This window comes from Rhinatrema bivittatum, chromosome 5 (genome assembly GCF_901001135.1).
Source record: "Rhinatrema bivittatum chromosome 5, aRhiBiv1.1, whole genome shotgun sequence".
In the NCBI taxonomy this organism is placed as follows: domain Eukaryota; kingdom Metazoa; phylum Chordata; class Amphibia; order Gymnophiona; family Rhinatrematidae; genus Rhinatrema; species Rhinatrema bivittatum.
This window is the reverse complement of record NC_042619.1, coordinates 252,679,991-252,706,918: the sequence shown is the minus strand read 5'-3', so window position 1 is coordinate 252,706,918 and position 26,928 is coordinate 252,679,991. Positions and strand designations below refer to the sequence as shown.

General features: G+C 45.0%; 1 protein-coding gene across 1 annotated transcript; it reads right to left on the bottom strand.

Annotated features, from left to right (window-relative positions):
- Window positions 1–1,945: 1,945 nt before the first annotated feature.
- Window positions 1,946–22,376, bottom strand: PBDC1 (polysaccharide biosynthesis domain containing 1). Its single transcript, XM_029603862.1, is given in 7 exon segments — window positions 1,946–2,397; window positions 3,286–3,397; window positions 3,659–3,715; window positions 3,717–3,797; window positions 4,296–4,355; window positions 21,968–22,033; window positions 22,250–22,376. Coding segments are annotated over 7 exon segments (522 nt in total). The 5' UTR covers window positions 22,289–22,376; the 3' UTR covers window positions 1,946–2,290.
- Window positions 22,377–26,928: the final 4,552 nt, after the last annotated feature.

Genomic DNA, 26,928 nt, shown 5'->3' with positions numbered 1-26,928 from the left:
ATCTTCTACCTCTAGGTAACCCTGGACGTGGATCTCTTCGCCTCCCCCTGCAACAGCAAGGTAAAACAATTCTGCTCCCTGTACAGTGTGGACAGCAAACCAGCCACTGATGCCTTTGCCCACCAGTGGAGCAAGGGCCTTCTGTACGTGATGGTGAATACTCTCCTGAAGCTCCGACAAGCCTGGGTGACTATGATCCTCATAGCTCCTCATTGGCTAAGGCAGATCTGGTTCCTGCTCCTGCAGGATCTCTTTGTCCGAGAGCCAAGTGTTCCAGGGACTTCCCCTGACCTCATATCACAGGATCAGAGCAGGCTGTACCATCCCAACCTGAAGGCATAGTCTGTTGGCCTGGATGTTGAGAGGCTAATTCTGCAGTATCTTGACCTGTCGGACGATGTATCTTGGGTCCTGGTGGCTTCCAGGAAGTCTTATGGCCTGAAGTAGAGGAGGCTTCAGATGTGGTGTAAGCATCACCACTTAGATCCGTTCTCCTGCTCCACACCGAAACTGACTACTTACTACAGCTTTTGGATGCTGGCTTGAAAACCAACTCCTTCAGGATACACTTGCATGCCATTGGTGCCTACCACCAAGGGGTGGATGGTTCACCCATCTCTGTGCAGCCCATAGTGGGGCGTTTTATGTGAGGTCTGCTTCAGCTGAAGCCTCCCCTGTGGCCTCCTATTGTGTCCTGGGACCTCAATGTAGTGTTAGCTCGGCTCATGAAAGATCCATTCAAACCATTCCACTCCTATGATCTGAAGTACCTGACCTGGAAGGTCATGGTTTTGGTCACTTCAGCATGCAGAGTCAGTGAGCTTCAGGCTCTGGTGACATACCCACCATACATGAAGTTCTTTCATGATAGGGTGGCTCTACGTACACACCCTAAATTCCTGCCTAAAGTGGTGACAGATTTCCATCTTAACCAGTCAATCATCCTACCCATCTTTTTTCCCAAGCCTCATTCACACCAGCAGGAACAGCCTCTGCCCAGCTTGGATTGCAAGAGAGCCATGGCCTTCTACCTGGACTGAACAGCAGGCCACTGCCAGTCTATGCACCTCTTCATCTCTTTTGACAAGAATAGATTAGGAGTTGTGGTTGCCAAGCAGACCCTGTCTAACTGGTTGGCCGATTGGATTTCCTTCTGCTATGCCGAGGCTCACTCTGTCAGAGCCATGACTGCTTCAGTGGCCCACTTGAGCAGACCCATGGCTGAGATCTGCACGGCTGTAATGTGGAGTTCTCTACACATCTTCGCTGCCATCTCCTGTTGGAATAGGGATGGCTGACACCATAGCAGCTTCAGCCAGTCTGTCCTCCGGAATCTTTCAGCTGTGAAACCAACTCTTTCTACCCGTGGCCCATTGTTCAGGTTGTCTCCTGTTACCAACAGCACCAGTATTTTTGTGCCTGTTGCCACCTAGTTGGGTGCATGTTGCTCTGTCTTGTTGTTCAGGAACAGCCTGGATCTAGGGATTCACCCATGTGTGTGAGGACTACCAGCCTGCTTGTCCTATAAGATAGCAGAGTTGCTTATCTGTAACATGTGTTCTCCTAGGACAGCAGGATCTTAGTCCTCAAGAAACCTGGCTGCTATCCCAGCGTGGGGTTTCTCCTGTATTTATTTTGTTTTCATAATTGTAGTTTGAGATTGGAGAGGGAGCCTACATGGATAGTGGTATGATGAGCATGCTCAGTGTGCCAGTTAAAGTTCTAAAAACTTTGACTTAAGGTTTCCATGCTGGGCTCTATCCAATGATGGAGTGTGAAGACTAACATCCTGCTGTCCTAGGAAAACACCTGGTACAGGTAAGCAACTGTTTTTTGTGACTATCCCTGTCATGCTCACCTCAGATTCTGCCCCTTAACTATCAATCTGTTCTTTGGAAAAACAGGAATTGTACTCCACTCAGACTAGAACCAGCTACAACAGAGCAGCTTGATATTTAGAATTAACATTTTTAATTGTAAACCAGGGTTTAGACAATGACATAACTTTTAAATAAAATATTACTGCACCCAGACAAAAGCTGGGTGTACTGAACTGAGCTGTTTACTTATGCACCTTGGCCTCCAAAAGAAGGCATTGGCTGCTTCTGACGTGATAAGTCCTCACAGATTCTATCTATTTTCAGGAGATGCTTGCGAAAGAGAGGTACACACCATTTTCCAATTAACTCTGGCTCCAGTAAAATCCAACCATTGACAGAAACCATTTGAGAGAAATTGTTTGATCAATCCCCTCTCCTCTTACAAGAGCATGAGATTATGTAGCCAGTCTTTAGCCTGATGTATCTTTCACCCCTGGCTTGCCACGGTTGAAGACTTGACTGTTGTAACCTTCTCTGTTCCGTGCTATCTCAATACCATAAAACTGTATCCTGGTGGCTGTGAAAAAGATAGAGCATTACTGTATACTATACCAGAAACAGTCTCAAGAGGAGTGAGTTCTCCTCCCTAATCTAATTATAGCTATGGCTAAATCACATTTAGTAACTAATAATGTAAAGTCTCATTCCCAAACAAATACTTTAAAAAGGAAAACATGATGTTCTTTAGAGAGGGGTCTGGAAATTGTAAAGTATTTCAAAGCTGAAAATACTAAGAGATCAATGCAATACATTGCACTCAGCCGAGCACACTGTATAACCCGCACTCCAACGCAGGTTAAATAGCGCTAATCCACCCCCTAATGCAATAGGGGGATTAGTGCCTATTTAATCCGTGGCCATGGAGTGAATGTAATAGTGCTCATCACAGGCAAATGCATGTGAATGAGCCTATTACTCATTCACTCCAATGCAAAAAGATACATGTGCCTCTCCAACACAGTTATCACTCAGCTATTAATGCCTGCCTGCAGCAGGTGTTAATACCTGAGCGCAGGTAAAAAGTACAGAAAAAAGCAGAAAAAACTGCTTTTCTGTACTACTTTTCTTAAGTAAAATTAACTCAGCTGAGTTATAAAGACCAAGGCCAGTAAACTCAGCGTTTTGTTTTCATAACCAGCAGCCATTTTCATTACTGGCAGACAGCCGGTTATGAAACAGAAGCAGAGTTTACTAGCCTTGGTCTTCAAAACCAGCAGCTGTGGCTAGCGTGACCCCCTAATTTGGGTATTGCATAGCACCCCCCCTTGTGGGCGCCATGAACACATTAGGAAAGCGGGTGCTGACTTTACATATCATTGGCTCTTAAAAATGCACCCACCAAACATGTTGCCACAGCTGCATCAGTGCTGTGACAGAAAAGGCCACCCTACTGGCATAAACTCACCGAAGATGGTGTTCTCCTCTGTGTAATCTCTGGTGCAGTCAAGACGCAGCAGTGTACCATAATTGAAATCTTCAACAATCCCATCAAATCGAATACAAAATGGTCTCCATTTCTGGTAAGATCAGAAGGCATTTAATTAAAACCACCTCCATCGCACCACTGAGCCAGTTCCCCCTCCCCAAGTCAATCAAAAGCAACTACTCGTCTTCGTAAGATGAAACAAAGTGCAGAATACTGGTATTTGACTCAGAACAGAAACCTCACACCAGCAAGGACCATGAGATTTTGTTTCTGTAAATAGAGGAAATGCAAATAATGGCATACAGTCTGTCATAATCTACCTCCAAATGAACTTATGTATAGAACATATTACCGCTTTGGCTTGTTCAGATTTCAGCTCTTCTGGGTCTAGGATATCTATCTCAGGTCACCAAGCAGGCCTTGAACTCGGTATAGATGAGATCATCAACCTTGGTAAGTTTCAGAAGTTTGGGGTCAACAGAAGAGATCAGCTACAAGAAAAACAAACAATAAGCCCACCACAGCAGAGGGTGAGTCCCCCCTCCCCCAAGCCTGCCTCTGACTCTCCATGTACAGTATGCCCCCCCAACTTTCCACCTTATCCTATGCATTATACCACTTCTCCATAAACCCTGCTTGTCACTACTGTGCAGCATGCCTAATTTCCACCTGCCAGTGCTCTTTGTCCTTAATGGCTCAGCCCCCCCCCCCCCCCCCCCCCCCCCCCCCCAATATACTCGCAGTGTTTTTGTTTTCTACCCTCTTACTTACAATGCCCCTACTTGATCCTTCCTTCTGGCTCTTTCATAACTATATGCAGTGCACCCAGGCCCTGCTACTACCTTTTGTAGCCTGTGTACCCTGGCCTTTGCGAATTTACAGTTTCCACCTTTATCTTGTTCCGTTCCCTCCTCTAGTAAAAAATATCAATTGCTTGAAACCCAAGTGTCCCTATCTTCAGTACAAGTTGCTCATCTGCAGGGACTTACATTAAAATAGACTTCTGCATGCTGATAAGCTTTCACTGCCCACATCATTTCAATGTTGGACTGTAGAAAAAGAATAAAAAAAAATAGGATCCACAAGCTTCAAACAGTGGAAACCTAGTATATGCAGCTTTATTCTGTGCTTATTCATTGAGAATATCTTAAATCTGACTGGTGTGGGGTCATCATAGCTTTGGGAAGCCCTAGGTTCTCCATAGACAAGCAGGTAAAGTCAGTCACACATAGGATGATGATATAAACTATATTGAGCAGAGGTAGTTCCCTAACTGCAGTTAGAAGTTTAAGCTCTGAGTATGTGCAATGGTTGCACATGCTGTCTGGTGCTGTAACATCCCTACAGCCTCAGTCTTTTTTTCTTCTGTGGAGCAAGTAAAAGGGGTCCTCACTGCTGTCTTCATTTGGGCATGAGGAAACACAGGGTTTTGTTTTTTGCTTTTAAACATATCTTGCTGAATCTTTCCTTTTATAAAGAATGGAAAATAAAACAGAAGATATCATAATGGCTCTCTATAGAGCCATGGTGCAACCACACGAGTATTTTGTGGTCTGGATGCCCCATCTAAAAAAATTATAGCAGAACAGGCAAAAGTGCAGAGAAGGGTGCCCAATATGATTATCAGTGGGAATAGCTCCCCACTGAGAAAACTAAACATTTTAAGGCTCATCAACCTGGAGAAGAGATGGTAAAGGTCTTTGAAATCATGAGTAGGTAGAATAGGTAAATAACTGTTCTCTATTACCCTTTCTAATAGTACAATGGGACACTCCATGAAAGGTAGTGGGTAGCACTTTTAAAATAGTTTTTTTTCATGCAGCATACACTTAAAGTACAGAAATTGTTTTCAGAGGATGTGGAAAAATAGCATAGGAAAATTTGATATTCTTACCTGCTAATTTTCATTTCTGTAGTGCCAAGATCAGTCCAGACTCGTTTGCTTTTGCCTCCCTGCCAGCAGATGGAAACAGAGAAAGTTTCACTGACACTGTACATTAACCCAGTATGCCACCTGCAGTTCCCTCACTACTGAGCTGTACCCAACCAAGATGACAGCAACAACCATACATTTCTAAGCAAACTCCCTCCCTCCAACGAGTCAGAAGAAGGTTGAAAGTTACTCCAGAGTAATGGAAAACTTGTTTCCCAAATTAAACATAAGCGATCAGCATAGAAAACCTCCAACAATTCCGCACTATATACCAAAGTGACAGTACGAGTGGTGGACTTTAAACATCCCCCGCCCCCTAGTAAATTGGGGGGGGGGGGGGAATATCTGGCCTGAACTGTAGTACTACAGGAACGAAAATTAGGTAAGAACCAATTTTCCTTTCCCTGTATGGACCCAGATTAGTCCAAGCTCAGAGATGTACTGGCGGGTCCGCTGTGTGACCTGTTCAATAGATCCCTAGAAACAGGAGTGGTGCCGAGTGACTGGAGAAGAGCGGTGGTGATCCCGCTTCACAAGAGTGGAAATAGAGAAGAGGCTGGTAATTACAGACCGGTTAGCCTCACATCGGTGGTGGGAAAAGTAATGGAGTCTCTGTTAAAAGAAGGAATGGTGAGCTATCTACAGTCGGAAGAATTGCTGGACCAGAGGAGCATGGATTCACCAGGGGAAGATTCCTGTCAGACAAATCTGATTGACTTTTTTGACTGGGGTAACCAAGGAATTGGATCAAGGAAGAGCACTCTGTCATCTACTTGGATTTCAGCAAAGCTTTTGATACGGTTCCGCACAGGAGACTGGTGAATAAAATAAGAAGCTTAGGAGTGAGTGCCAAGGTGGTGACCTGGATTGTAAAACTGGTTGACGGACAGAAGTCAATGTGATGGTAAATGGAACTTACTCTGAAGAGAGAGCGGTGTTGAGCGGAGTGCCACAAGGGTCGGTGTTGGGACAGGTCCTGTTCAATATCTTTGTGAGCGACATTGCGGACGGGATAGAAGGTAAGGTTTGTCTTTTTGCGGATGACACTAAGGTCTGCAACAGAGTGGACACGCTGGAAGGAGTGGAGAGAATGAGACAGGATTTAAGGAAACTGGAAGAGTGGTCGAAGATATGGCAGCTGAGATTCAATGCCAAGAAGTGCAGAGTCATGCATATGGGGTGTGCAAATCCGGAAGAACTGTATTCGATGGGGGGAGAAGGGCTGATGTGCACGGGGCAGGAGAGAGACCTTGGGGTGATAGTGTCTAATGATCTGAAGTCGGCGAAACAATGCGACAAGGCGATAGCTAAAGCCAGAAGAATGCTGGGCTGCATAGAGAGGAATATCAAGTAAGAAAAGGGAAGTGATTATCCCCTTGTAAAGGTCCTTGGTGAGGCCTCACCTGGAGTACTGTGTTCAGTTCTGGAGACCATATCTCCGAAGGGACAGAGACAGTATGGAGGCGGAACAGAGAAGGGCAACCAAAAAGGTGGAGGGTCTTCATCAAATGACTTATGAGGAGAGATTGAAGAATCTAAATATGTACACCCTGGAGGAAAGGAGAAGCAGAGGTGATATGATACAGACTTTCAGATACTTGAAAGGCTTTAATGATCCAAAGACAACAACAAACCTTTTCCGTTGCAAAAAAATCAGCAGAACCAGGGGGGTCACGATTTAAAACTCCAGGGAGGAAGACACAAAACCAGTGTCAGGAAGTATTTCTTCACAGAGAGGATGGTGGATGCCTGGAACACCCTTCCGGAGGAAGTGGTGAAGACCAAAACTGTGAAGGATTTCAAAAGGGTGTGGGATAAATACTGTGGATCCATAAAGTCTAGAGCAGTGGTTCTCAACCCTGTCCTGGGGACCCCCCAGCCAGTCGGGTTTTCATGATATCCACAATGAATATGCATGAGAGAAAATTTGCATGCACTGCCTCCATAATATGCAAATTTTCTCTCATGCATATTCATTGTGGATATCATGAAAACCCGACTGGCTGGGGGGTCTCCAGGGACAGGGTTGAGAACCACTGGTCTAGAGGATGTGAATGAAGACAAGAGGCATGGGGGTGGCTTGAGGGAATGTTGGCTAATACCTGGAGATGAATATCCTTATTCAATAATGCGACTTCATCCTTGCTATGTGCTTCAACGGCAAGAAGAAATGTGGAAAAAAGGATTTGCAACCACAAAAGCAGGGGAGTAGCTTGCTTGTTACGGCGGTTACTACCCCAAACCAAAAAAATACCTGTTACTTCACTTTCAACGCAAATCCAGCATAGCTCTCTGCTTCAACGGCAGGGGAGGAAATTTTTGACAATTCACGCATATCTAGCATAGCCCTCTGCTGCAATGGCAGGGGAGCAAGTCTGATATTTCACTTTCAATGCATAGCCAGCATGGCTCTCTGCTTCAATGGCAGGGGGGAATGAAGAAAGGTGGATCTATATTCAGGCAACAATCAACAAGGACTGAATTACATAGTCTGAATAAACAGATAAGCATGGGTGTAGCTTGCTTAGTGCAGTGGTTAATACCCCTAACTAAATTAAGCTATTTCACTTAGATGCAGGTCCAACACTGCTTTCTACATTAATGGTGGGGGTGGAAGGGAAATAGTAACTTTTTTTTATTCTAAGAGCCAAGAGAAACAGATAAGTATGTGAGAAAAAAAAGTGCAAAAGCTTGCTGGGCAGACTGGATGGGCCGTTTAGTCTTCTTCTGCCATCATTTATGTTTCTATGTACCTAAGCTCCCCTTAACTCAGGTAAGACCTGGAGAGTTTTGCTTGTAGAACACACTCAAAGCACATGCAATCCGGAGCCTGACATCAAGTAATAATGCCTAGCAAAAGTGTGCAATAACTTCCCATAGCCACCCAGCAAATTTCATGAGAAGACACCTGTTATGACTCAGCCCAGGAAGTTACCTGAGAACACAATAAGTGCACCCCTAAATCCCCCAGCAGCCAGCACCCTTTAGCAATGCAAGTTGATTATCACTTCCTTCAGTCACTACCCAATTGTAGCCTTAGACACCTTACTTCTCTTCTTTGGACACCTTACTTCTCTTCTTTGTACTCAGATTTAAGGAAATCATAAGTGACCTTTAGATATGTCAATAATGCACACCCCCCATCTAAGAGCCTAAGCTCCCCCACGGTAGGCATAGAAGAATCCAAATCTGGAAAAACTAGAAGCTCAACTAAGACAGAACGCCGAGACTACCTCAGGCAGAAAAGAAGGCATCATGCATAAAACTACCCCCTGAATGGGATATCTCGACGAAGGGATCTCAATACGACAGCACTTGAAGCTCTGAAATTCTCCTTGCTGAACAAATAGCCACCAAGAAAACCACTTTCAGAATCAAGTCCTTAACTGTGGCTCTCTTTACTAGTTCAAACCAAGCCTCACTCAATCCTCGGAGGACTAGATTCAGATTCCAAGACAGACAAATGTTCCGCACCTGAGGACACAAGTTCTTAGCTCCCCGAAGGAATAGTATAAACATCTGGATGTGCGGACAGAGGATACCCTTGCACCTTACCCTGGAGATAACCCAGTGTCGCTACCTGGACTTTCAGAGAGCTAAAGACCAGTCTGACCAGAACCTTTCTGTAGAAAGGCCAAAATATGTGATACCATAGACTGAACAGGCTAAGGCTACACTCCGTCAACAGCAGACCAGGATTTGAAGATCCTCCAAATTCGCATATACTTCAAGGATGTAGAAGGTCGCCTAACTTGCAATAAAGTATAAATAACCACTTCGGAATATCCCCTCCATCTCAGTCATCTTTCAGAAGCAAAACCGCGAGATAGAGGTGAGCTCCCTGACCCGAAAATATTGGGCCCTGGTGGAAAAGTTGACAGATGTCCAAACGTCAAGGGCTTGTTTATGGCCATGTTGATCAGATCTGGGATGCATGGTCAAAGTGGCCACTCTGGAGCTACCACGATCATGTTGCCCGGATGTTTCTCTAGCTGTCATAATCCCTTGTCTACGGAGGGAAGCAAAAGTATCCCTTAAGCCAACGGCAGCACCAGACCTAGATTCCTTCCATACCATGTTCTGTTCAGTGGCTGTAAAACCACGAAGCCTTGGTGTTCTGTCTGGTCGGGATACCCCCATCTTCTGAGACTGAGACATCACTGTCGCCAATAGCTCCCATTCCCCACGGTCTAACTTTCTCAAACTGAGAAAATTTGCCTGAACGTTGTTCACTCCAGCAGTGCAAGATTCTGCCAGCCGCTCCAAGTGATGTTCTGCCCAGAGAATCAACTTCTGGCTCCCCTCGAGCCACTGAATGGTTTTTGGTTCCGCCTCAACAGTTGATGTAAGCCACCATCATTACATTGTCTAATAGGATCTATACTGGATGGCCATGTAACCTTGGCAGAGAGGCAAGCAACGCAAAATATACCCCTCATCTCTAACAGATTGATAGACCTTGGTCTTCTGTTTTGATCACTGATCTTGCCACACCACCCTCCATCCAGAGAGGCTTGCATTGATAGTGACCCTTACCCAATTCGGAACCTTCAATTCCACACCACACTAGAGATTGGTGCAAATAAGCCACCACATAACTGTCCTTGGCTTCTCCCACTAACAGTAGAGGAAGATGAAACTCTTCCAATAACAGATTCAAGCAGGTGATAACAGCCCCTGCAGAGGACACAGGAACAAACATCCAAAGCATTAATTCCAATGGCAATGACATAGAACCCAGGACCTGTAAATAGTACCAGATCCTGAACACTGAAAGTGCTAGCAGAAGCCTAATCTGACTCTACAATTTCAGCAGTATCTTTCCGTGAAAAACACTCTCTGCCAGTGTATCAAACTGAGCTCCCAAATATGCCAGAGTTTGGAAGAGGACTAAATGGCTTGCTGCTAGGTTCGCCACCCATCCTAGAGACTTCAAACACATCAGTACTTTTTGTACTCAGTGTCCGAGGTCCTCTGATTTTGCATGAACGAGCCAGACATGGATGCACCAACACATTCTTCTTCTGCATTGCAGCTGCCCCCACCACCATCACATTGGTGAAGGTATGTGCAACCATCACCAGCCGAAGGGAAAGGCTTGAAACCAAAAATATTCCCTTAGGACAGTGAACCTCAGGAATCTCTAGTGCTGCAGCCCGATTGGCTATGTGCAGATACACCTCTGTCAAGGCAAGAGATGCCAAGAACTCTCCCTTCCATAATGCCACTATGATGGAACTCGGAGGTAGACCTCAGTTTCCATGCGGAAACGGGGAACCTTGAGAGCCACATTTACCTTCTTTAAATACAATCTCTCTTGAATTTGGATACAGGGGGGGAAAAAACCAGGATGCTTAACTCAAACTTGACCTCCAGCCACACTGTGTTCAGGGTCTGAACCAATTCAGGAAGCCATCTCTGTGAAAAAAGAAAAAATCCGAGCAGAGTCTGAAGCTGCTCTCAATCCTATGCAATTTCTCCCTCTTCTAGAGGTGAGAGTCAATTCCCCATCAGAATCCTCCTATGGCTCATAATCCACACCCCTTTAAAACATTACCAGTGGCAGCCTCCCTGTGGCATTTGCCTGCCCTGAGTGACAATTGGGAAGCCTAAGCATGCAATCTCTACAATCAGAGGTTGCTTCACCTTCGGTGAGTGTCCCTGCAGAAAGGTCTGCAGTCCCTGGAAACATTCCACCCAGGAGGAGGAGAATGGATTTATACTGGAGCCCATAGGCAAACCTTGCTCTCTCAGGGAAGCTTCTAGCCTCACGAACAAGGGAGGAGGAGAACTGACTGTTGCCTTGTCTCCCACTTTGTCCCCCTTCCATAGATGCCACAGGCCGAGGGGATGTTCCAACATGGGGCAAAAGCTGTAGTACTCAAATTGCTTTGAGCATCTAAATAGCGTTGACACAGAGAGGACTGTATTGCTATAAGATGGCAAGCCTCACAACTAGCAAGGCACTTGGACCTTTTTGTCCCCAGCCCTTAGCTCTCCTGAACTTTGGCTCTAGGCTGCCTCCTGTGCATACGCGCACACCCTTCCAGGATGCGTAAAAGACTAAGTCGCAATTGTACACCCACAATACGTGCTCAAGTTTAGGTTGGAGCCTTCTGCACACAAGTACCCATGCAAACAGGCACTCCAGTCTAGGTCACGGCCTTACAGTCATAAGTACCTACGCAAATTCAAGCTCAAATCTAAACCACAGCCTTATGCACACAGGTCCCTCCGGATGCAACCACCGCATGAGAATGCGCATATGCCTACACACGGGAAAAGAACTGCAGCCTATGATGCTGCCAAGCAAAGCCTGTCTACACCTTCAGCATGTTTAGGCTCAGATCGGTTCAACATCTGGCACCGAAAATCATCAAAGGCCTAAAGAGCTTCTCAACAGCTCAGGCCTCTTGACCAGCCGAGAGCCAGCATTTACCAGAACAAGAGACAACTCACTGCAAGTGCCTCTCTGCACCTCTGCTGGTCAGGGAACCGCTGGCAATAGTTGAGGAGGGGTTCCACTGTCTCTCCTGCTGACAACTGCTAGGAAATCGAAAATGGCTGTTTCTATGCTGATGGGAAAAGCCTCAGCGGTAGATCCCATCACCCGTGAGGCTCGTCCTACCGGTATGGCCATGACACTTGCTGCACACTCAGGCCGATTCAATAAGAGGTGCGGGAGAGCCGGCACTCTGAGTTGAGCACCCGCTCTCCTGATGTGCACCCAGGCACCTTTCCTGGGCACACGATTTTGTATTTTTCTGCTTTGCTGTACACTTTTCAGGGTCTCCTAGAACTTAACGCCTGCCCTCGCTATAAGGGGTAATAGCGCATCTAAAACACACGGCCAAATGGGGGCTAAATGCAACGGCACGCAGGGGAACAGTCCCTCAGCGTCACAGAGCCAATACCCCATCTCCTCTGCAGTCAGAGAAGCTGCTGAAAAACCCTGATGAGCTCCCCACTGCTGCACAGATTACTTTTAACTAATTCCTTGTTCATTTGTTTTTTGTTACTCTGAGAAGAAAGATACATAGAAACCAATACTTTCCTTTGGTGCAGGGTTTCCTGTTCAGGAGCACAGGCCCCATGGCAGATCAGAAAAAAGCTAGACCACTGGTTATATCAGTCTTCTTTCACCAAACTTTAGCAACCCAGGCTAGGACCAACCATATAAAAGGGATACTTCTCGCTCCGCCTACAGGTTCCACCACTGTCTTGTGGGGAATGAGGGATCTAGACCACCAGATGTCCAACCCATGGACCTCCGGACTGAGCTATCAGAAGGGTCACCAACCCCTTGCTCATCTGCCTCAAACTGGGTGTGGGGGGGTTGCCCTATCAGGACATCACAGCACCCTGTGAGGATACAGAAATTCTTTTAATCATTTTTTTTCTCTGCCTTTTTTTCTCTCTCTAGACTGCAGCTTTTACACCATCTGCTGGAGACAGAGAAATACTAAAGGACTGCAGGTCGCACACTGAATTATGTACAGTCAGTGAAACTTTCTTCATCTGCTGGCAGAGAGGCAAAACTCAGAAGTCTGGACTGAACTGGGTTTAAAAAGGGTTTGGACAAGTTCCTGGAGGGAAAGTCTAGAAACCACTATTAGCCATGTAGCCTTAGGGAATCCACTGCTTATCCTAAGTATGATCAAGGAGGACTAGATCTATTCTTTGGGATCCTAGCCTGTTCTTGTGACTTGGCTTGGTCACTGTTGGAGACAGGATGCTCAATTTGATGGACTTTTGATCTGACCCAGTATGGTATTTATGTTCTAACAGGAAGCTGTACCTCTTTTCACCCTCTTCAAAATGTGTCTCCAATTTAGATGACTCTCCATCCCTCTATGGCCAAGAGAAAGGCAGCAGGGTTCAAGTGTACCTACAGTACAGCAGGGTTCAAGGTACCTACAGTACCTGAATGTACCTACAGTAGGTACATTCAGTACAGTACTGAATGTACCTACAGTACAGCAGGGTTCAAGGTACCTACAGTACCTGAATGTAAACTGGTGTGATCTCAATTGAGATGAATGTCGGTATATAAAAATAATAAATAAATAAATAAAAGTGCTGTCTTGAATGAGAGAAATATGTCTCACAGTAAAAGCACATTGTTTTTAATATCATGATTAATTCTCAGTCAAGACCACTGAACTTTGTCATGGTCTAATTTGTTTTCTAGGTCAAAAACAGCAGTGGACTCAACATAGACAAAGCCTCTTCCTCCAGTGGGGAGTTGAGTTTGTGGCACAACCTGCAGGGCTTTTTTTTTTTAATGCAATTTTCAAAAAAAATCTTGGACAGAAAAGGAGAAGAAGAAAAAAACAATAGAAAAATGAGGAATACAATCATTCAATTCCATAAGTCCACAATAGGGGATCCAATATCAAAATTTCAAAGAAACCCCCTAAGGGGGAATAAATTAAAAAGAAAAAGCAGTGCCAATATAACAGGTTGTATAATTTAAAAGGTACTCACCCTTCTAAAAGAGGATCAGGCTAAGCTACTCATTACCCCCCTAGGCTGCAAAATCAGTTTACACTAAGAAAAAAAGGCTAATTGAGAAGGAGTAAGAAAAACATAGGAAAGACCCTTATATTTTGGAAGACATTTACACGGAAACTTTAGGACACAAAAGGCCCCAATCTGTGTAACTCTGGGTCGTATCAATAAGAATTGTTGCCTCTTCTTTTTGTCTGGAAACATCAGGGTATACCCTAATTTTGAAGTAAAGAAAAAGTTCAGAACTATGCCTGGAGAATAAGCTCAGGACCCAATCACTATCAAGTTCAAGGGCAAAGGTGACCAACATCGTGGCTGCTTCCACAAGGGCACCATGCGATGTTTCCAGAAGTTGAGATGTAACCATATTTGGAATTAGGGAATCCATACCCTGGGAACCTGCTTGATTTTCTTGCCTCTTGAAGGGACGTATGTAATATGATTTAGATAAAATTATCGCCATCTCTGGATTCTTGAAAATTTCTATAAGATATTTCTTTTACAGACATAGGTAGGATTTTAGGAAAATTTATAATACATGGGAAAAATCTCCATTTATATTTTCTAAATTCTCAAGTTGATTATGCAAAAGCTGATTTTATTTTATAACTATATCCTGGGTAGGTTCAACTCTTGTTCATCTTGTTTAAACTTCCTCATTTCCTTTTTGGAGATAGTCATTTGATGTTTCCAAGAGATTAACTCTAGTTTCATTAACAATTCTGTCCACAACAGAGTTCAATTGCAGGGAAATTGAGGTTCCAAGATTTTCTCTTTCATCCCATATAGAATCAGACATTATTAAATTGGGTTTTACCAGGGTAGGGTCTTATAGCTGGGATGGAGGCAGATTCAGCCTGGGTCCAAACAGTTCCCTCCATTGGTGAGCCGGCACAGCCCACATCAGGAACTCTACTGGCATCTCCTCCATTGAATGTTCTGGCCCTGCACGGGATCGTGAAGCATCAGCAACATCGGCACACGCCCCTCTTGACGGCATATCCGGGTCCCTGAAGGCTGCCGGATTCAGAGGAACCCTCACCATTAGGGGGAGAGAGAGGTCGATAGGGCCGGAGGGGAAGCCATCAAAGCCTCTCCAGCCTCCCCCTACAAAGACAACACCCGCGGGTGTGTAAAGCTGCACTTTTAAATACATCTGCTCTCAGATTACCCTGGATGAGGCAGGGTCTAGCAATGGAGTGAGCCTTTGATGGCAGGCAGCAGACTTAGACCTTGAAGCTTTTGCAGCCTACCAGTCCCAGCTCACCCTTCAAGAAAGAAGCAGGGCAGCCTAAGTGCCAAGAGCTCAAAGGCCCCATCTTGATGCCTAGTGCATCATTATCCATGCCATAGAGTAGATGTTGCCAATGCCAAGTGAATCTGGAATGTCTTTGCTACCTCCACACTTTGTCTATTCCAGCTTTTGTATCCTCAAGACCTGTCACCTTTAGTGATAGAGGAAGACATTATCCAATATAGCTGTTCTGCATAGTCTCTATGAAAAAAAATTAGAATGTATCGTTCTGGCTAGTGTAAATTTGAGCCACCTGCTATCCGTCCAGTCTTAATTCAGGTACAGCCTGTGGTGGAATCCTTTTTTAGGGAGAGCCACTCATCACTATCATTTGAGCTCTTCTCTTAGGAGTTGCTCAGCTGCTGACAGGGACTTGTCTCCTCCATCTTGGAAGAGTTTTGTTGAGACAGGCTCATGTACATTTATCAGCCTGCATTTTTCCCTTCCCCTATTGGTCTGCTTCCAAAGCAGAACATTCATTGGAGCTGGACTCCAATGCTGAACTTACAACAGAGAGAAAATGTGCACAAGCCACTAGCTGATGTTTCTGGCACAGAGAAGAATCTTTTTGGTAGTATGGTTAATGAAACTATGGACCTCATCAAGGGTCACTGTTCCACATTATAAGCAGTATCATCTGCAATAAGAGATCCCCCACAAGAAACAAAGTTTCCATGCTCCTCTCCAGAAAGATCAGTTGTTATAATAAGAGATTGTTCCTCTGTGATTGCTGGAGCAGAAGAGTTATGAGCCAAAAGTAAAAAAAAAACAAAAAAAAACACTTCAGCCTAAACCTTTTTGACTCCCTATAGCAAACAGTTTCAGTACCCTGAAGTAGGGACAGGCCTCAGGTGTAATGCAGGGACAACTAACCCTCTTTGTGATGAGCTGGAACCAAATCTGCTTGGGTTACATACTGCATTCCCTTAGATGACTGCTCAGGAGCAAGGCCCAGTCTTACATGATGCAAGCTCTAAACATTGTAATGCAGTTGCTACCGTGTTTCCCCGATAGTAAGACACCCCTGATAGTAAGACGTAGTGGGAATTTTAGGGGGGTCGGCTAATGTAAGACATCCCCCGAAAGTAAGACGTAGTGTTCAAAAAAAATTTATTTTTAAATACCTGTCGGAGGGCCGCGTGGGTCCAGGCGGCTGGCGGCGGGAGCCGGGTGGTCGCGTGTTAAATCTAGGCCGCGGGCGGGTGGGCGCGCGTTAGTTCGAGACGGCCGGCGGGCGGCGAGCGGCCGCGTGTTACATCTAGGCCGGGTCGCACAGGCGCGCATTCATTCACTGCCGGTGGGGGCTGCCTCGGCAGCCCCCCCCGGCAGCCCCCACCGGCAGTGAATGAATGCGCGCACAGGCCCACAGCGCCTGTGCGACCCCTGCGATTCGGCGCTGGGGGCTGCCGGTGGGGGCTGCTTTCAGCGCTCAAGGCAGTCACATGCTGTGACAGCATGTGACTGCCTTGAGCGCCCCCACCGGCAGCCCCCAGCGCCGAATCGCAGGGGTCGCACAGGCGCTGTGGGCCTGTGCGCGCATTCATTCACTGCCGGTGGGGGCTGCCGAGGCAGCCCCCACCGGTAGTGAATGAATGCGCGCCTGTGCGACCCGGCCTAGATGTAACACGAGGCCGCCCGCCGGCCGTCTCGAACTAACGCGCGTCCCCCCGCCGCCTGGAACAAGCGCCCACCCGCCCGCGGCCTAGATTTAACACGCGACCACCCGGCTCCCGCCGCCAGCCGCCTGGACCCACGCGGCCCTCCGACAGGTATTTAAAAAAAATTTATTTTTTTTTGAACACTACGTCTTACTTTCGGGGGATGTCTTACAGGTTTTTTCCAATATAAGACATACCCTGAAAGTAAGACATAGTGGGACTTTTTGGGGTAAAAAGAAAGTAAGACGCTGTCTTACTTTCGGGGAAACACGGTAGGTTTCATTACAAACTTTAGTACTCAAATCTCCCACCCTTGGAATAGAGTTAATTGGAACTCTGTTCATCGCTGAGGATGCCAAAGTTTTTCTTTTAATCAGACAGAGGTCGATGCAATATTTGTGCACAGAAAACAGGTGCTCAGTGTTTTCCTAACACGTGCCCAGCCACCTCTCCTAGGCGTGCAATGCAGTAACCACCACAATAGAAGAGGCACTGAGCACTGCAGCCAAACACCTAATCTCAATTAGAAACATGCTGAACCAACTAAAGTTATGCCTTAACATGAATAAAACTGAATGCATCCTCATACCGTAGGAAGAAACAACTTAGAACAAACAACCCCAATACACTCCCTACAAATCGATAACATCAACATCCAACTGAAAAACTCAAAGGACCTCGGCATCTGGATCGACAACGAACTCAACTTAAAAAAAGAACATCGCAACTAAAACTAAAGAAGGCTTTCACAAACTTCACATCCTGAAACATCTAAAACCGCTTCTTCACCAATATGAATTCCGAACAGTGCTACAGTCTCATTTTCAATAGCCTTGATTACTGCAACTCACTCCTGATTGGCCTACCTAAATCTACATTAAAACCACTGCAACTGTTACAAAACGCCACAGCCAGAATCCTAACCAGCAAGAAGAAATCAGAACACATCACCCCTATTCTGAGAAATCTTCACTGGCTTCCAATCGAGCAAAGAATCAAATTCAAAACTCTAACAATAGTTCATAATGCTATACACAAAGCAGACAACACTGCACTCAACAACATGATTCAGCAACACAAACCTCAACGAACAACCAGAACCGCCTGCAAACTACACCTAGACATATCCTCTCTTCCTTTAGCGAAGCTTACTAACACTAGGAACAGAGCTTTCTCCATAGCAGGACCAAACATATGGAACTCCTTACCACAATACCTAAGCTCACTTAGCGACATCAAATCCTTCAAAAAAACTCAAAACATGGATATTCAGGCAAACGTTCAGAGATGGCGTGGGTTAAGTGGCATACAATTACCATGACACAAACACAGCAACCAGAGCTCCAAGTGCACTTTACAATGTAAATTATACAGTCAAAGCAGCGCACAATAGACTTGATTTGGTCGTAGTTATATAGTAACTTCATTTATTTCAAATGGTGACTCCTTCTTTACATCCCCCACAGTTATAGCATACAGTTTGACAGCAGATTTATTAAGAATCCCCCTGAAGCAGCCGACAGGCGAAACACGGGACCATGTCAAAAAGGGGACTGCTGTCAAACTGTATGCTATAACTGTGGGGGATGTAAAGGAGTCACCGTTTTAAATAAATGAAGTTACTATATAACTACGACCAAATCAAGTGTATTATACAATTACCATGACCCATTACCCATTTCTGGTTGCACACACACACTAGACTTGTCGAATGTTCTCCTCTCTCCTATCCACATCTCTCTACCTCCCACGATCTCCTAACGTACCCTTTTAGTTAAAGATCTGGTCCACCCCGCCTACCGAATTTCGGACTCTATCAGTCCCAACATACCGTTCAATTAGCTTGTTAGAAATTGTTCTGTTAAAATGTTATAGTTGGTCAATTAAGAAGTCTCTCGTTCAAGTATAAAATTTACTGTAATATACTGTTCCAATGTTAATTCGATGTAATAAGTTTTCATGTAAACAAGAGTGAAGGCAGATTGCTATACGTCGGTATATAAAAAAAAGATTTGAAATATTTAAATGAGGGGTTGTGCAAAAAAGGAGGCGCTAGGGAAACTTTGTGCATCCCTAGCACCTCCTTGGCATCAGGCACATAAGAGGTGTCTGTCAAGTGGGTTGAGAAAATGGACACTCAATCTAAGACTCTTTTCTCCCACCGCAGGTACAGATGTTTTTTGTTTTCCAAAAAAAATTTTTTTTAAACAATCTGCTTTTTTTGGTTCCTCCTACTTAGTATTGCTATAATACTGTGAGGAATTGCAGAAAACAGGATTTTTTTTCAGTGCATCTGAGTATGGCATAAAATTTGCTATGTTGACAATTTTTTGCATCACGGGAATTAGCTATCAGCCTTATCTACATGGACTTTACATGTGATGAGTGCTATTAGCGATGCAGTGATCTGGACACGCTAATCCCCGTATTGCATTGGGGGTTATGGATGCAGGTCCAAAACGTGCATCCAGTTGAGGGTTAAAGCGGGCGCTGGCCATGGCACATGCTATTACATCAGCCCCAGAATAACTAACATACTCTCCTCCGTATTCTACATTTTCAGTAGTTCATAAGTTTGATACTGGTGTGCATGGCCTCAACTAAACCCATGTTGCCAATGGCAAGATTCCATGTGAGCTAATCCTACTGGATGTTGTACTCACAGCAGAATCAACATTCTCAGAATCTCAAAACACTGAATGCCAGAAGAGTCTTAAGTTTATAACTGGACAGCCAACCCCTAAGTCAGTTTGCCCTTCACCATGCAAGTGCAGCAAATAATTTTGACAATGGGTACTTCTCTTTAGTGCTGTGGGTCTATGCTCTGTCTCCCTCTTCCCATCTATAGTCCCACAACATGGCCATTATCCATCAATCTTCTAGAACTGTGACTCAGAGCGGACCTTGTCTTATTCCATAATTTGTCCAGAAAAATTCAATAGGGCTGGACAAGCAGATGCTGATGTTTTCTGTTAGCAAAGAGGTAGAATGGCTTCTGCTGTCATTTTGGAAGCCATCAGGACTTAATAGAGACTACAACAGCCTCTTCTCTGGATAACTAACCTCCCAGATAAGCAGAGCATGTTAGTTTGTCATCTAAGTAGGATATCTGAAATATGCAAAGGGGTGTTAGGCACTTGGGTAGCACACTGACTTGTCCATTATTACCAAAACCTGGAAACAGAGCTGTGTGTGATTTCAACAACAACATTCATACATTTTTGTTCCAAGAAGGCTGTCTCAGTGAAACAGAGATAAGACTGATTCCCAAGGAATGGAAAACACTTATTTGCCTATCTTTCTTTACTTTGTCAAAATAACACTGGTGAAAATGATATGAACAGGAAACCTTTTTTTCTTTCTGCAGCTCTATACAAAAGCCAAATCCCCTTCCCTGGAATTAGAGAATCCTTCTGCATCTAACTACGCCCATACTAGCCCTAACAGCATAACTATTGAAAGGTACATATATGCTATTCAGAGGTAGTATCTCAAATACTGTTACTATCCAGAAAGCAATCCACCACAACCTCTTACATATGTAAGTGGAAGAGATTCTTAGGCTGGTGTGCAGATAGTTTCTGCACTGTTTATCAGGCAGCATAAGACCATAAGAAATTGCCATGATGGGTCAGACCAAGGGTCCATCAAGCCCAGCATCCTGTTTCCAACAGTGGCCAAACCAGGCCACAAGAACCTGGCAATTACCCAAACACCAAGAAGATCCCATGCTACTGATGCAATTAATAGCAGTGACTATTCCCTAAGTAAACTTGATTAATAGCAGTTAATGGACTTCTTCTCCAAGAACGTATCCAAACCTTTTTTGAACCCAGCCACACTAACTGCACTAACCACATCCTCTGGCAACAAATTCCAGAGCTTTATTGTATGCTGAGTGAAAAAGAAGTTTCTCTGATTAGTCTTAGTCCCTATTGAACTTCATCTCTCCAGTTCAGTTCTTTAGACCAACTCAGTCAAAGTTCATCTAACCACAACAGTGGTCTATTTTTTTTCAGGAATAAGGAAAGCCTGTGACATTTCATGAAATGGAAGGTTTTAAATGGAAGAACCTCAAGACCAACTACTTTGTCATGGGATCTCATTGTTGTCCTTTTGAACTTGTTCTTGTCCCCTGAAATATTTTTCCTTAGATATGGTCTTCCTGGTGGCAATCAGCTCTACTCGAAGAAAGAGTGAGCTCCAGACATTAGTGACTTACTGTATACAAAGTTCTGCAGCAACAGCATTAGCTTACATATACATATAGAAATAGTTTTGGTAAAAATTGTATCTGAACCCATTTATTCCTAATTTTTTTTTTTGTAACTCAGTTTGTTATAGTAAAAGCAAGCTTAATGTTGCAGGTCATGTCAAGACCTCCAGTATTAGAGCCATGGCTGCTCTCATAGCAGAGCTGGGTTCTGCTATTGAAGATAGATAGATATAAAAAGTGACCAGTTGGAACTGTGTGCATACTTTTCACTTCATTACTACCTAGAAGCTGCTTCCTATCAAGATAGCAAGTTTGACCACTCAATATTTTAAGAAAGTTCTCCTTAACTCCTTCCCACAATCACCCAGATTGTATAGGTAAACTTGAAGATGTATAAAATTTTGGGTACTGCAAAACAACTTTTATGTAGGGGTTCCCCACACATGCAACTGACTTTCCTGCTTCTACATGGAGAAAGCAAAGTTGCTTATCTGTCACTAGTGTTCTCCAGGGACAGCAAGATAAATCAGTCCTGCAACCCTTCCCACCTTCCCCTAGAGTTTGCTTAAATTAAAAAAAATAAATAAAGTGCTATATACAATGGAGACCTCATACTACCACGAAATCTGTGCAGCTCTTGTACAAGCTTAGTAAAGCCTAAACTTTTTGCAGGCATAGATAAGAAACTGGCTATGCTTCACATCCTTAACCAATAGGTATGACTGATTTATCCAGTTGTCCATAGAGAATACCTGTTACAGGTAAGCAACTTTGTTTAATAGGGTGCGCTTATTTCTGAACCAGTGGTATACTTATGAGGACCGTCTTTCTGCTCTTCACATACAGCACTAAAACGAGTTCTAGCTATAGTACTTTTCACACCTTCGACCACAGTCAAACACTAGTATCACAAAATCCCCAAGCCCCAATGTTACTGGAGAGCAGTAACTAAAATTGTGAATACCCAGAGCAGGAGTGCTAGGGAATGCGTGTCTTTGGATGTCGAAATTGTAGTCATGGGGCACACTGATCTCAAGAGCTCCACTTACATCATTTCCATAGCGTTCTGCGGGGAGGGACAGTGCCTGCCCTACAGCTACTGCTTCAGCTGGGCCCTATACAGCGGGAGAAAGAAGAGAGTCGTTAGGAAAACGAGAAGCTGTAAAGTACCGATTCGCAACAGGTTTAATACCCTACGCCCATTAAACCTAAAAGCTATCCTCTAGTAAATCGAATCTGGAATAACGCCTGCCCCCCCCCCATCTCACACCTGGTATAACGCTGGTCCCTATCCCCCCTCTGTATATTGAATCCGGTGTTTTTCGCCTCACCAGTAAGCCTAAACCTGCTCCAGTTTCTCGCGCTGCCATGCTTTAACTTGTCCCTCGCATGCGCAGTCCATTTCCTGCCGGCTGACCCAGCTGTGCATACGTCAGGGGGCGGTGTCTGAGGTGCTTGTCAGCCATGTTTGATTAGGGCACGGAGGAGCATCTCATGCGAAGTAGCGACTTTTCTCCGCCTTTGAAACTACCCTATGAGAAGCCTTTCAGGAAGTGACGCTATGCAAATCCTGGCCACTTGCAGGGCCAGTGACATATTGTGGAAAAATGCAGTAAGACACAAAGACAAGTAGCGTGTAGTAGCCACCCTTTCCCTTGCGATGTGAAAAGTGAGCCTGGAAAATAATAGTAACATTCTGCTTAATTGTGTGTGGCTTTTCCTAAAGAGAGAGACTCGTCATCCTGATGCTCGTTGTAGCCGTACACCAGCTCTTAGTGGGCGCTACAGCGTAGTAGGTCTGCTAATAGGATTCAAGACTATAACTGATATTGAAGAAAGGGGGGGGGGGGGGAAACTTTGATAAATCGAAGATTCTCTGCGAGACCCTGGGGTCAAGTGAAGCAATCTGTGCTCCCCCCCCCCCCCCCCAACCTCTCTCTCTCTCTTAATACATATTTTGATGCATATACAATATTCTACAAAGTGTCAAGTATTCTGTAGGTTTCCCTGTCCCACAGAACTTACTATCTAACAGGCCAATACAGTACAGTGCGCTCCAATTGGACACGCATTTTCGATGCACTAGCTTTACCCCTTCTTCAGTAAGGGGTAATAGCGTGTCGAAAATGCGCGTCCAACCCCCCCCCCCCGAACCTAATAGCGCCCACAACATGCAAATGCATGTTGATGGCCCTATTAGGTATTCCCGCGCGATTCAGTAAGTAAAATGTGCGGCTTAGAAATTAGCGCCTACCCAAAGGTAGGCGTTAATTTCTGCCGGGGAAGTGCACAGAAAACCTTTTCTGTGCACCCTCCGACTTAACATCATGGCGATATTAAGTCGGAGGTCCCAAAAGTTAAAAAACGTAAAAAGAAAAAAAATTTTGAAATAGGCTCGCGGGTTGAAAACCGGACGCTCAATTTTGCCGGCATCCAGTTTCTGAACCCATGGCTGTCAGCGGGCTTGAGAACCGACGCTGGCAAAATTGAGCATCGGCTGTCAAACCCGCTGACAGCCGCCGCTCCAGCGCCTCTTTTTACCGCCGGCTCTAATTTAAACTAATTAAATTACTGTATTGTGTGCACAGGAGAGTGTTCTGTGCGCGTGCTGGGAGAGCAGGTGCTCTCCCGCGATTTTTACTGTATCGGCCCGTAAGTAGGTACCTGAGGCAATGGAAGACAAAGTGAGTTGCCCTCGATTACAAGGATTGTTAGGAGGAGAAGTAGGAGTTGAACCCTACTTTCTTCCTTAGCCCATTGCTATAATGGATTCCAGCCCTCCCCTCTTGCTCTCTTCCTTTTTGCCCCCACTACGATTCTCCTGCCCCCTCCCCTCCATTGATCAACAGCAGAAAAGGGAGAAGGGTGGTGGTACTTTAGGCTGCCTTTTCCTTTCTCTGACATTTGGCTTGACTGCTGTTTTGAACCGTGCAGAGTCCAGTGTGGATCAATGTTGTGGAAAATACAAAGATGCATATTTCTCAAGGCTGACAGGAAATGCAAGACTTCTTACAAAAGAATGAGTAGAAAAATGCTTTATAATCCTGGAGGGAAAAAAAAGAAACAGCATCTATAGCAGCAAAATATGTGGTATGCTGTGCCACCAGGCCAGAAATGAAACTTGAGCAGGCAACAGTACAGACTAGCACTAAAACCTGAGACATCCATAACGTAATAATGTCAGCAGAAAAAGACCAAATGGTCCATCCAGTCTGCCCAGCAAATTTCTTATGGTAGTAACTAGGGATGTGAATCGTGTGATCGATCGTCTTAACGATCGATTTTGGCTGGGGGGGGGGAGGGAAATCTGATTGTCATGGGTTTTTTTGGTAAAAAATCGTAAAAAAATTGTAAATTGGGGGAGGGCGGGAAAACCGGCACACCAAAACAACCCTAAAACCCTCCCCCACCCTCCCGAAGCCCCGCCCCGCCGGCGCCATTTTGCCCTCACTATGTCGACATAGTGAGGGCAAAAGTAGCGCCGGCGCCATTTTGAATATTGGCAATACGGCCCACATGCAGGAGGTCGCTCCTGGACCCCCGCTGGACTTTTGGCAAGTCTTGTGGGGGTCAGGAGGCCCCCCCAAGCTGGCCAAAAGTCCCTGGGGGTCCAGCGGGGGTCCGGAAGCGATCTCCTGCACTCGTGACGTCGGGTGACAGGAACCAAAATGGCGCCGGCGCTACCTTTGCCCTGTCATATGGTAAGGGCAAAGGGCCACCGGCGCCATTTCTATTAACGCAGCCGTGGCCCGAGAGCAGGAGATCGCGCCGGGAACCCCCTCCCCACTGGACCCCAGGTAATTTAAAACATTTTGGGGGTCTTCGGGAGGGTGGGGGATTTGTTTTAAAGGGTCGGGGTGGGATTTAGGGTTGTTTTGGTGTGCCGGTTTTCCCGCCCTCCCCCGATTTACGATTTTTTGACGATAAATCGGGGGAATTGCTATTGTATCGCAGCTCTAACGGTTTTTGACGATTTAAAATATATCTGACGATTGTTTTAAATCGTCAAAAAACGATTCACATCCCTAGTAGTAACTGCTCCTCCATGTAGATTACCCCCAAGCCTTATGTTGAGTAGTATAACTGCCGTTCCGTGACCGCTACACCCAAGCCTTATGTTAAGAGTAATAACTGCCGCTCTATACAGTTTACCCCCATGTTTCTATTAAGGATAGTAACTGGCACTCCATGGTGGTTACCCCAAGCCTTATGTTAAGAGTAGTAACTGCCGCTCCGTGCAGTTTACCCCAAAGCTTTATGTTGAGAGTAGTAATGTTAACAATTAAAACCAAGCAACTGTCAAACTCATAACAAAACTACAGCTAGCACCATTTCACAGGGTGAGCAGCCTTCTTGATAATTCAGACAATGCTGCTTGAATGTGCTGTGCTTTTGGACTTGGCCATAAAAGCAGTTCTGTACTTTTTCCCCTGATGTCTGCGTATCAGTACCCTGAACCGTAAAAGTCAGGGCCCAGCATTGGCTGTCATCAGAAACCAATTCTCCTTTTCCCCGCCACCATCAAAGCAGAGAGCGATGCAATTGCGTCACAAACGTGACAGCTAATTGGTGATGATGTACTTTCCATAACCTGTACCTTTGCACGATTTATTACCATTTTGAATGTTTTTCTTTTCCTACCCTTTTATTTTAGTCATTCTATATATTACTGTGGCAATACCTATAACAATTGTCATGCTAATAGAAGTACCTGAATCTGGTTCAGAGCAACAGTCATGCCTAGAGATGGAGGATGTGACTCACACACCTGCTGTCCTCCTCCTGCTACCAAGCAGCTGTTCCCTGCCCTACCCGGCTCTGGATCTCCTGCAGTGAATCTATAGGAAGGGCCAACATTTGGATAGGCCGTGGTCCACCAAATTCCGATGTTTATACATGATGCCACCTTCAGTATAGTGCCCCCACCCTAGGCTACATTTTTATATTCTAGCCCAAATCAGTCTAACCCCAGTGTGAATACTATTGCTGGCCATTTGTACCATGTCTGGCCAACTACTCCACAGATTTCCCCCTCTCTATGAAAAGCAGTGGTGCTTCCTAATATCCCCTTTTCTATGGAACTTTGAAAGGGCTTCCATCTTGGGATCAAGGTGACAATTGTCCTCAAGTCAAACAGTTTTCATCCTGCAATAAAGCTTCCTCCTTGTCAACAAGAGATGTATTTATTCCAGTGCTCTCGTCTTCCTGAAAACGGTATATCTAGAGCAGATCCTCCAGGGCTATTCAGCACTGTGCTGGAGTGTAGATGAATCTGCTGGGATCTCAAACTTAACCAAGTCATCCTTGGGGAGAAAAGTGCTGCAAACACCAGCAACGCAAAATCCATGGAAATGAAAATAGTAGAGATTTCAGAAAAAGGCTGGAAATGTGGAGGAGTTTATAGAATACAGAGCACAGATTTTTATTTAAAGAAGATAAATGTCCCCCGAAGATTTGGCATTCCTAGTGATGCAGTAAAATAGAGTTGCATGGGTCAGGCCAGTTGCAACACTTATGGGCTAGGGAGACAGGTGGTGGTGGACACAAGGAGGAGACAGGATATCACTGGAGAAAGGAAAGCTAGAACAGAGAAGAGTTAGAAAGATGAACAGAAAGAGACATAGGAGGAAAACAAGAATGACACTGTAGGGGAGAGAGGCAATTCATGGACTTGTCTAGGACTTGGGTGGTGTGCTTCTGGTATTTAGAAGGACAGAGGAAGTTAAAATAAAATGATTCATTCCTTGCACTTGGCACGTCTTTGTTGTTTGAAAACAGGGGCAGGAGCTAAAAGAGTTCCGTAGCAACATAGGTTATTTTATCTATATGCAGATGTAAGAAGCTATTTAAAATTAAAACAAGAGTGTGACTAGACTAACCCCACATTCTGAAGACTTAAATAAGTGATTAAAAAAAAAAAGAGGAACGGGGCTGAGCCAGTGTTAGCTTATCATTGGAATAAATTAGTGCAAATTTAGGAGTAGAGAAGGTCTTCTGTGATTGGCTGAGC